Below are 12,244 nucleotides of genomic sequence, written 5' to 3'. Positions count from 1 at the left end.
CGCTTAAAGACCTAACTCGACGATGGAACAACGACACGCCGCTGACCAGACGAAGCCTCGACGCCAAGACTGTGCTGCCTGCAGTAGACCTGAATACGAGCCGTTACAGTAGGACAATGCGACAAGGCCGTCAACCGACGCTTCGACCTAACTGCAATTCAAGACGGAAAAGCACTGATCTCGACGTGCTCTCGACGGCCACGAAGTCACTGTTTTGTAGACACAGGAGGCGACTACTTCGTCATTAGTGGATCACTCATCCCCAAGTTGAAGAAAGTGAAGACTCCTCTGGAACGCCCTCAAATCCGGACATCTGGAAGACACCTGATATCGCCAACCAGAATCTGCATGGCAAGAATTGCCGTTCATAACAGGACCTATCCTGCAACCTTCATTGTTCTCCAACAATTTTAGTGAACATAATTCTCGGCATGGACTTTTTGTACCAACACGGTGTAGGTGTAATTATCGTCAACCTGAACACCAAGTCGACAATGCTATCCGCAGACCAAGCGCCACCGCTGGAGTCCTCTGGTTCACCATGCCTTTAATGTGCTGGGCGATCAAGTCAGCATTCCACCTCACTCCATTATCATCATTTCCCCCGGAGCCGAAGCACGCGCAGACATAGCGTTGTAGAGAGCGACGAACATCTACTGCTAGACCGTGAAATTTGCGTAGCAATAGGAATGGCTCGACTGAAGCAAGGACAGCGATTCTCGCAAACTTCAGCCAGCAGTACAAACAAACCAATGAGGGCACGAGTACCCCATACCTCGAGGAAGCTGTGGAAACCAGCAATGCGTTTGTCCTCACGGATTCTGCCGCTTCTACTTCGACGACCACAGTTCCTGGAAAAGTCTTCGACCTAAATCCAATCCTCCGATGAGTAAGCAACAATAGCTCGAAAGTCTTTTCCGACGATACAAAGCCTGCTTTTCTACGTCGTCTAGGATCCGGCAAACACCAGTTGCGCAGCATCCCGTAGTAACTGAAGAATTTGCTCGACCACTGTGCCAGAGGCCTTACCAAGTGTTCACCCGAGAACGAAAGGCCATAAGGCGGCAAGTAAACGAAATGCTGCTCCACGACATCATCGAGCCATCGCAAAGCCCGTGGGCGCCTCATGTGGTGTTAGTGAAGAAAGATGGAACTCTGTGCTTCTGTGTCGATTATCGCCCACTGCTCGAACAAAATAGGTAAGGACGTATACCCCCCTTCAACGAATAGATGACGCATTATATCTAGCTCTGCAATGCTAAATACTTTTCCTCGATGCATCTCAAGGCTGGCTATTGGCGAACTGAAGTCGACGAAAGAAATCGAGAGAAGACCGCGTTTATCAGGCCACACTGCCTTTTCGAGTTCAAGGTGTTGCCATTCGGACTTTGCGCCGGCGACGTTTCAGCGTGTGATGAACACAGTCATGGCAGGACTGAAGTGGCAAGCTTCTCTCGTCTACTCGGATGACATTGTCTATCCTTTGCCAGAAATTTCGAAGATCACCTGAGGCGCCTTCAAACAGCACTAGAGGCGATCAAATCATATGACTCGCACTTAAGCCAGAAGAGTGTCGTTTCGCTTACGAAGAGCTGTTCCTTCGCCATGTCTTCAGCACGTCTGGAGTCTGTCCCGACTGGCAGGAGACAGCTGCTATCACGAAGTTCCCACGGCCCGTCGACAAAAAGGCAGTGTGTAGGTTCCTTGGCTTGCGTGCGATTGCAGGCACTTTGTAAGAGACATTTCAAGCATCGCGGAACCATCAACTCATCCAACGAAGGCCGACGTAGACTTTAAAGGGGAAACACAGCAAGATGATGCATGCGAGGAGCCGAAACAATGGCTACAGTCACCGCCGGTACTTTTACACTTAGAAGAAGAACCCGAGACGGAAATCCACACCGACACAAGTAGCTTGGGCCTCGGTGCCGTGCTGGCTCAAAAGAAGGACGGAGTTGAAAGAGTCATAGCTTGCGCTAGTCGGCCGCTGTCAATAGCTGAAGCGAATTATTCTACGACATAGAGTGCCTTGGAATCATCGGGGCTACAGCGAAATTTCAGCCTTGAATATACGACATGAACATTAAAGTAGTAAGCGACCGGCCACGCCTTGCGTTGGCTGGCGAACTTAAAGAATCCTTCAGGTGGCCTAGCCTCCTGATGGAGTCTCTGACTCGAGGAATTCGACATCAACATGTCTGTAAGTCTGGACGGAATAATTCTTATGCCGACTGCCTGTCTCACGCCGCTATTGACCCGCCCCTCAAGAGGAACTGGACGATGACGCCTTCTTAGGAACAATAACTACAAACGACTTCGCCGAACCGCAACAAATAGACCCGGAGTTACGAAGCCTTGTAGAGTACTCAGAAGGAAAAACCAACCTTGTCCCTATGGTATTTCGGCATGGACTGTCTTCGTTTACACAACGACATCCTCGTAAAAGATAACTTTTACGCGATCCGCGCGAACTATCTTCTCGTTGTGCCCGCAGCACTCTGATCAGAAGTCCTGCACGCTCTGCACGACGATCAGACAGCAGAGGACCTCGGATTTTCCCGCATGCTAGCTTACAATAGTACTATGGGCCGCGCGTGACTGGTGACGTCACCTCTTACCTAAACACGTGCCGCGACTGCCAGCGACGCAAAACACTCCCGACATGGCCATCGGAATTACTATAGCCTGCCGAACCTCGTTGCCACCACTTCCGTAAATTGGAATGGATTTGCTGGGACCATTTCCAACGGCAACAACTGGAAATAAATGGATTGTCCTAGAAACCGACTACCTCGCCGGCTTCGCTGAAACGAAAGCTCTGCCGAAAGGTAGTGCAGCCGAAGTGGCTGCTCTTGTAGGCACGCGGCCGCCAGAGCATTCAATGAGCCATGAACAAAATCCGACGCGCTTGACCCGCAGATCAGATTTCGACAATTGCCGACTGTGTTCAGCGCTATCGTTGTACTTGAAATTTTACTTGCTTTTCTAGGCATAGGTTAACCAAACAAAATTTAGTTTCTTCATTCACAGCTTTGCTACTGTGTTCACCATCACTGCTACCGGACAGCATGTATGTATGTATGTATGTATGTATGTATGTATGTATGTATGTATGTATGTATGTATGTATGTATGTATGTATGTATGTATGTATGCATGCATGTATGTATGTATGTATGTATGTATGTATGTATGTATGTATGCATGCATGCATGCATTTATGTATGCATGTATGTATGCATGTATGTATGTATGCATGCATGTATGTATGTATGTATGTATGTATGTATGTATGTATGCATGCATGCATTTATGTATGCATGTATGTATGCATGTATGTATGTATGTATGCATGTATGTATGTATGTATGCATGTATGCATGCATGTATGTATGTATGTATGTATGTATACGTGCCTACGCGTGAATGTTTGTCCATGTATTTCTGATGGCAACGATACGGCAGCCGTGCTACCCCGTCAGTTTTGGTGGTGCGCCCCCGCCTCGCTGAGCCGCTCCGTGAGTTTAAGCCGTGCATGTCAAGTCAGGCGAGTCAGCATAATTGCATGTCTGCGTATGGCAGGAAGAAATCAGGCTCAACACAAAGGAAGGACGATCACGTTAGAGCTTTGACTCACAGCTGAAAATTTATTGCTAACAGTTTCTTACAGCGATTTTGATTGTGGCAATAACCATTCAGTCGGCGGCCGGCGACCGTGCCGTGTCGTCCTTACTTTCTGTTTACCTTTATAGTAGACGACATGCTCACTTCTAATCAATTTCGTTCCTACGTGGTCTTCACACAAGCAAAGCTTCCGCTTATGCGATGATGTCTATAAATTGCCTCCGTGCGCCTAGACACGGCCGCATGCACTCAGAACAGAAAACAAGCCAACACAACTTACCCTGCGTATGACGAGTGGATACCTCGTCGCCCACGGCACGCATCAGCTCATCGTTGTAGTCACTCTTCGGTGCGTACACAATGTCCGTCAGTTCAAGCTTCCCGAAAACAGCACTGGCGTCCTCCTCCGCGGAATCCTTGCTGAGCGGCTTAGCCGGAGTATGCATAAGCACCATGTACAAAGTTATGAAACCCACTAATAGAATCTCGATCCCCGTGTTAAAGAAGTGGCGACGTATCGTTTGCAGGTACAGCGTGCGCCATAAGAACGTCTTCACGTTGCCCAACATTGAAGAAGGTTGGCTCCGCCGACGACTAAGGTACTGACACTTCTGCTGACGACAAATGTGTTGGCCAGGCCTCAGGCTGGGATATCCTGAAAAGCAGCAGTGAATGACTGTTCCGTTCATAAGCATACGCGCACGTTCACATTTCGCATGTCTATTTACCCCTGATCGTGCTCTTGTACGAAGCAGCAAAATTCAAATCATACATGATAAGCGTCCGCTGCGCTATTGGATCTCGGTGTTTGTAGCACGCTGCTTTTTCTAGACCACAGTTTGCGTAGCTCTGCTGCAGAGGCACAAGAAAATTACACGGACGTTTTATTTTGTGAGTGCGGGTTACGCGCAAGCGTATGGTTACTGTTCCTTGCGAGAGCAATTACATGGACACTCCAGGCGAGTTTCTGCAGTCGTCGTCGCCTCGGTGTTCTGTATGAAGGCCAAGGGGCGATAGCATCGCCCCGCGCGCCTCGTGCTGCATGTGCGAGTGAAAGCGTGCGACGGGAGGCTTACGATCGCGGCTCGATCTCACGTGCGCAAAAGAAGAAAGCGGGGAGGCAGCGCGCTGACTTCCGTTGCGCGCGTGGTCCCGGGGTGAGTAAAGCCAGTGAAACTTCGTAAACTGGTGACACTCTCCTCCTCCGCCTTCACTCCGCCTCGACTCTCCTCTTTCACGCTCCCTCCGCAACCGTGGCGCTGACTACACTGCTCGAGCGTAGCAACGGCGCCAATATGCGCTCCTCGCCACTCCGTAGATGCTTCTCGAGCAAAAATGGCGTTGACGCACGGCGCGAGGGTCTACGTGATGCTATTAGGCCAATAGCGACGAGGCGTCGGCGTCAGCCAGAGCGCGCGAGGAGGAGGCGGCATTCTTCAAAGCGTGGCACTATTTTATGCAGTTTAAGGGGATTTAGGGGTGAGGGGAGGTACGGGTGGTGTGGCGCTGTATTCGGGCAGCAACTGCGTCTTACACGGCCTCGCGCGCATTATCTTGACGGCACCCTGCAGAGTGCAGGTGTGCCAACGGCGCCGACGGCTCTAGCTGCATGGATGCTGTGTTCTCGCCGCTAAGTTTGCGCTGAAGCGACAGACAGCTCGAAGGTCACTTCGCGCGCCTATTCTCTTCACCTCCAGGCGCCTTCCTTGTTCACGTGCTTCGCAGCTTCAAACAGACGTTCGCCGATTTCACTGGCTGGCCAGTTACGTTTGCGCGTAATAAGAGATGGTCATGGACAGGCGTTTGCATCTCTTGAAGCATTACTCATCAAGAACGTCCCTGTCAAGCCCGATCGTTTAAATAAAGCGAGTCCGAAATAGCGGGCCTGACAGTGTCCAGGCACTGCGGGGTGAGAAAAAAAAACTGAACATTTTCTCACAGAGCTGGTCATAATTACCTTGGCATGTTTACTTTCATGCAACTCGCTTCACGAGCATTAACAAAATAAAGAATGCTACGTAAATTATAATAATTGTCTTCCAATGTCTAAGCATCCTTTGGCTCGGCTGCTGCATTCGGTTTTCTAAGATATTTAGCTAGCTTATGCCTGTCTACACATCGCTACCAATAATGTATTGTGTTATTATATTGATTGCGTGTGTTAATTTGAGCAATTATGCATTTATTTTGCAGATATCGTAACGTAAGTTAAAGATAGAGGCTGGCTAAAATCACGCTGTCTCTTTAATGGCGGACCAGAAGAAGAGCGTGCTCTTCGTCCCCTTTCATGGCATCGACCTTTGGGCGCGCCTGTCTGCGGTGTGGAAGCCAACTGAGCTGAGGCGCCTTCACAACCAGCCTGTTTTGCCACACCACAGCTTTTACAGCGAAAGCTTTACTGGCCGCGAACTTCCGATTTCACCGTGGTGGTGCTCCGAGGAGGCAGAACACGTCACAACGCGCGCCTCGCCGCCGATATTTCTCTTTCTCGCTCCCTAGTCACTACTGCGCATGCGCAACTAGTGGCACCGAGCCACAGGTGTTCCCAACGTTACTAGACTAGCTTCAGTTGTAAAACTCTCCGCCCGCGCGCTTACAGCCGGTGTCGCCACTTCTGTGACAGCCGCCAGATGGCAGCGCCGTTCCATCGGGCTCCACTGCAGACGCCTCGCCGCAGCCTTCAGCCCGTGCGGACGGGCAGTTTGCGCGTGTTTCACGCTCGCTGGCGTTCTCCTTTGTCCGAATTAGTGATACCATGAGAAAGCGGTATCCACCTACAGCAATAAGATTTATCGGGCCAGTTGGTTCATACTGTAATAAGGGTAAACTGCACGAAAGAAAGAAACGCATAGAGCGAAGCGCGGAAGCTGTGTTTTTTCCTGCCGTCTTAACGTTTCGCGCAGTTTAGGCTCAGAAGCCTGAACATTTGGCCAAAGTGTGTGATTAGGATGATCTTCATCCCCACCGAGGCTTCTCGCCACGCCAAAGAAGCGCAACGAAAAGAAAGATGAGGTCAGTCTTTGAACACACAAGCCACACACACACACACAAAAATATCATCTGCTCTTCCACTCCGTGAAGATGGTTAACCAGCGAAGCTGAAACGTGCGGCCCGTGTTTATCACTGGGTTAATCTAGAGGATTCATTAAAGTATTTCTGAATTATGCGGTAACACACACAATCGGCTGCGACGGAGAGAACGACGTCATTGACGATATGCCCGTAGTCCGCCGTTGTCGCTTGCGTTCGATGTCTCGAGTTTGCTCGGAGGCGTGATTAGCTGCTTTCGCCCGATTTGCGATTATTCAAAATTAAGTTTCTTCAGAAATTAAATCTATCCGTTACGTAAGACAATGAGTGGCTCATACTGCCTTAAGCAATGGCCCCTCCCACCGTAAACGCGGCGTCCCCATTACGATGACAGAAGTGAAATTCTACGCTGGAATGATGAACGGCAACGCAGCCAGCTGTGGAAGACGACGATGAACGTAGGAGCAGTGGCACGAGCGCGTGTGCCGGTCAGCACAAGGAATAGCCGAATTCATGGCCGTGGTGCTAGCATTACGCAAATTAGGACTATCAGTTACGTCAGCCGTGATAGTTACTGATTCTTTATCATTGTGCTCATCCCTTACTGCTTCTAGTGATTCTCGCGTGATGAGGACATTTCAATCATTGGTACCTGGTTACTTGAGAAGCGTGCGTTTGATTTGGGTGCCCGGCCATAAAGGACTAATCATTAATGAAATTGCAGACTCTCTAGCCAAGGCATCGATAAGTGGCCCGATTCTTCCTTGCTGCCCTTTGACTGCTTATGTAACTGCAGCTAGATTTCGCAGGAGTATCATTATACAGTCAGTATCAGGCTCCGAAATTACTAACTCTGTGGAGTACGGACATCTCCTGCACCCTTGGAACAGAGATTTTTGCCGAACACGGAAAATTGAAGTGTCCATCACGAAGCTGCGCTGCCGTATACCTGCATTGAACTTCTACCTCCACAGGTCTGGTCTGGTCCCCTCACCACTATGCTCATTCTGTGGCGAAGCGGAGACAATCGACCATTTCTTGTTGTCTTGCAGACGTTTTTCTATTATAAGAAAACGACTACTCGAAATCCCGCTTCGCTCTATTGGTCTGACTTTATCAGTGCCTGTGATCCTATCTTTTGGAGCCTCCATTGTTGGGTTCAGCAACAGAAATGTTTGCTTGGCGATCCAAAATTACCTCATTGAAATTAATCGATTTCCATGTTAGATTGATCGTTCTCCCTCCCAACCATAGCTTTCTTTTATTTCTTATCTTTTATTAATTATTATTATTATTATTTTTATTGTTATCTTATACCCGGTTTTCATCTGATTATTTCTTTTTTTCTCCAAACACAAAACGTTTACTTTTAAACTCACACGCCCAAATTGTTAACTCCCTTGTTATCATTATTATTTTAGGCACCTAATTAAACCGCCCGATTCTTGGCCAATCCCCCACTGTGGGTATGTGCCATGGCCACTCAGGACAACAACAACAACAGAATCGCTCTGTTCCACGCCGAGCGAAGCGTCGCATTGCTGGCGGCACAGAAAAAGCAGCGCGCCGAACTGTCGACATCGTTCCGATAGCCGCCTATGCAGCCAGGTGCGCAGCACGTCGGCATCGTCTGCTTATATTCTCAACAAACTCGGCGAAAGCTACAGTTTCGCGGATTACATGCTTAGTCCGGCCCGCCCGCGTAGCCGGCTAGTGAGGAAGTGAAGCCGGGCGCGACTGCAGCGCCACGAAGGCGCGGGCGGGTGGCGGTTCCGCGCAACGGCGCCGAGTTTTAAAACTGAAGCTAGTCTATTAACGTTGGGTGTTCCAGCGCTGCGCAGCGCCGCGCCTTGGCTTCCACCGTTTGGTGTGACGTCACACCGCGTTTCTCGTCCTTGCGCTCGCCTCCACTCGCTTCGCCAGCAGCGTCGCATGCCTGATAACATGTCGGAAGACTGAAAAGGAGAGCTCGCGTGCGCCGCAATCACAGTTGCGGCGGCCGCATGGACGGCGACAATTCCGATAAGCAGGAGGAGGCCTCGAATCGACATCAGAACGTGATGAAGAGGAAACGAATCGCCCAGGAAACACACGAACAGCGCGCCGAATGACTGGATAAACGCCGCAACATAGCTAAACAGCCAGACTAACCTGGACTTGCAATCAAGATTAACCAAGGCTAACCATGCTATGTTTTAGCTTTCGCTACGTATATCCTGGCATAGCCGAACTAAGCCACTGGCAATTTTTTTCTTTTATTTTTGTTACAATCTTGATGCGGTGAAGGCGATGTCGCCAGTCTTTCTTTTTTCTAACACTACCGGTCATCTACTATTACACTATTATAACAGTTACATATATTCTTCACTTTTAATCTTCATTACTACCTTGACGCGACGACAAGGGCTTAACCAATTTATTTTCTAACGCTATCCATTCTCTACTATTACATAACTGCAATGATTAAATGCAGTAACGTTATTTTCCTTTTTTTACGACCCTGACGCATCGACGGTGACCTAACCAGCTTTCTTTTATTTACCTTTTGTTTTTCTAAGCCAACAAATCACCTACTATTACACTATTTTTATGATTGCATTTGTTAATTTGACGAGTCATGCATTTATATGAAGATATAACGCATCGCGGGACGGACACATTTTGCTGGGGTATTAGCCAAAGAACGCTTACTCATTACTGTAGGACTGTAGCAAATTAATAACTAGAAGCCTCTTGATGTCCTTCTGAATTGAACCGGGTGTGATGCAAACTAATGCCAAAGCAACGTTCATGCCCGCGAATTTATTGCGGCTCACACAGACATCTGCTTGCCACGCTGCTGCATATGGTCCAAATCGTGGTCAGAAGTAATCTTTTATTCGCGCGCCTTCTTCCTTTAACAATTTAATTATGGGATTTCACGTGTCAAAACCACTTTCTGATTATCAGGCACGCCGTAGTGGAGGACTCCGGAAATTGTGATCGCCTGGGGTTCTTTAACGTGCACCTAAATTTAAGTACGCGGGTGTTTTCGCATTTCGCCTCCATTGAAATGCGGCCGCCGTGGCCGGGATTCGATCCTGCAACCTCGTGCTCAGCAGCCCAACACCATAGCCAGTGAGCAACCACGGCGGGTGCCTTTTTTCTAACGATTCCAATTGTCTCTTATTACACTATTATAACGATTAGGTATGCTAACTTCGCCAATTCTGCATTTATTTTGCAGATATACGGCATCATGGGACGGATACATTTTGTGAGGTACTCGACAAAAATGCTTATGTGCGCTGTGGTCCATGGTGCGAATCCCAATTAAGAGTTTTTTTTGTGCTACCAACCATCTACTATTGCACTATTGGAACGATAACGCCTGTTAACCTCATATGCATTTATTTTGCAGACATACGGCAACACTGTATGGACACATTTCTCATGGTACTCGCCAAAGAATGCTCACGCCCCCCCCCCTCCCCATTATTACAAGATTTAAAATATAGTTCAATGCTAAGTCCATTGCTTCTGGCTTCAAACAAGTGGTAAACATGGGCCGCTCTTGAGCTCCCATTTTTCTCGGCTTTTTATAACGCCCGTCGGATACTCGTGCCGAGTAGTTGAGGCATAACTCAAACGATTGACTCAAAGGCCCTACTCAAATAATTATTCAGCAGACACCTGCATGCCATGTAACTAAGCAAGCTGGTATCATTGATGCGTTCTATAAACGCCATGAAGGTATTTAGTGGTGTTTTTCCAGAAAAATGCTCCTACAAATTCTATTGATAAGGAGTACTATCAGTCTTGTGAGAGGTCAGATTAGGAATCTAGATAAAACAAAGTACGTCTAAAGCTGGTGTAAACATTTGGTACGTATATTGGTGCAAACAGTGACATTTCTTTCTTTCTTTCTTTCTTTCTTTCTTTCTTTCTTTCTTTCTTTCTTTCTTTCTTTATTCATTTATTCAAGACATTCCTTACAGAAATGCCTTCGGGGACGCGACAAAAGGCACTGAACGTGCCTGACTGGGCCTCGCCACCCTTGGCAGCAGCAGTCACACAAGAACAATATTAACAAAAGTATCGACCACAATAGGCTCAATTTGGAACACGGTAGAACTTAAACATCAATAAGTGTTCCTTATCAATAACATAAATCAATAACATAATAACATAAATACACATAGACATCAATAACATAAATACACATATAATTAGATACATTGTACAGGTATGTCGCAACTATCGTCCTAGTACAGAAAATATATCGGAATTTAACAATGAAAAGCCAAGACACAATAAGAGGAAACCAAACTGGGATCAGTCCAGCACGATTTTTAGTCTGTGTTAAGGAAAAAATTTTTGAGCATTTTTCTGAAAATGTGTACTGAGGTAGCTGTAACGAGCGCTTCAGCAATTTCCGGATATTCGTTGAGAAGGTCTGGTATCATAAAGCTTAGTTTTTGATCGCCATATTTTGTACGAGAACGTGGCCTGGGTATTAAATTCTTTCGTAGGCAGTACGGACCGGGTTTCACTTGATATTTGGTTTGAATAGGTGTTGTTTGGTGCTGACGCAATATTTCCAGGGCCAAGTTGTATTTATACAATTTGTGAATAGGCAGTATTTTATTAGATTTAAAAAAGGGTGTAGTGTCTTCAGAAAGTTCTAAATTTTCGATTGCACGCACCGCTCGCTTTTGCAAACAAAAAAGACTGTCTAGGTTGGTCTTAGTCGTTGTTGACCATACTAAGAAACAGTAACATAACCGGGAATGAAATAGCGCGTAGTATATCTGCCTTTTCACCGCAGACGGGATATAATATCTCACTTTATTTAAGATTCCAACAGCTCGCCCTAGCTCACTTCATAGCTTGTCAACGTAAGGCGTCCATGAGAGGTTTTCTTGAAATGTCACCCCCAAAAATCTAACTGATACAGATTGTTCGATGGTAACGTTTTGAAATTTTAAATCCAAGTTTATAGTCGGGTGGTGTCCTCGCGGCCGGAACAGTAAGTATTTCGTTTTGCTGATGTTTAATTGAAGTCTGTTAGATTGAAGCCACAAATCCAGACCTGTTAGCCATTCGTTAGCTCGATGAAATACCTCTCTTTCATGAGCTCCTGTGAAGAATACATTCGTATCGTCTGCGTATAAAATTAACTTTGTATTTTTGTTAATGTTTACAATATCGTTAATGTATAATAAAAATAACGTTGGTCCTAGTAATGATCCCTGTGGTACGCCAAATTTTACAAATTTTAAGTCCGAATTTACGCCATTTATGCATGTGAATTGAGCTCTCGAAGTTAAGTAGCTTTTTATCAAAGACCAAGCTTTGCCCCGTATTCCATACAATGGCAATTTCTTTAAGAGCACATCGTGTTGGACACAGTCAAAAGCTTTTCTAAAATCCAGAAATATTCCCAGGGTAACTATTTTTCGATGTTGTCTAGTATGTGCTCCTTTATTTCAAGAACGGCACTTTCAGACGACTTGTTTTTTCTAAACCCGAATTGTTCGCTTACTATTATATTGTTTGCCGTCAGAAAGCCAGAAAGTCTTTTATGTATTATGTTCTCCGCTATCTTTG

The 12,244-nt window shown here is 46.9% G+C and overlaps 1 protein-coding gene across 4 annotated transcripts in view; it reads right to left on the bottom strand.

Moving 5' to 3' along the window:
- The window catches only part of LOC139049592 (phospholipid-transporting ATPase ABCA3-like), a 420,980-nt gene that overhangs the window by 319,017 nt on the left and 89,719 nt on the right, over positions 1 to 12,244 (bottom strand). For all 4 annotated transcript variants that reach the window (XM_070525151.1, XM_070525150.1, XM_070525152.1 and 1 more), the window contains exon 4: positions 3,905 to 4,279. In XM_070525151.1, the coding sequence (XP_070381252.1) occupies positions 3,905 to 4,279 (375 nt within the window). The remainder of the gene's footprint in view (positions 1 to 3,904; positions 4,280 to 12,244) is intronic.

The sequence above is a fragment of the Dermacentor albipictus genome, chromosome 9 (genome assembly GCF_038994185.2).
Source record: "Dermacentor albipictus isolate Rhodes 1998 colony chromosome 9, USDA_Dalb.pri_finalv2, whole genome shotgun sequence".
Taxonomy (NCBI): Eukaryota; Metazoa; Arthropoda; class Arachnida; order Ixodida; family Ixodidae; genus Dermacentor; species Dermacentor albipictus.
Note: the sequence above shows the minus strand (reverse complement) of the source record. Positions and strands in the feature narration are given on the sequence as shown.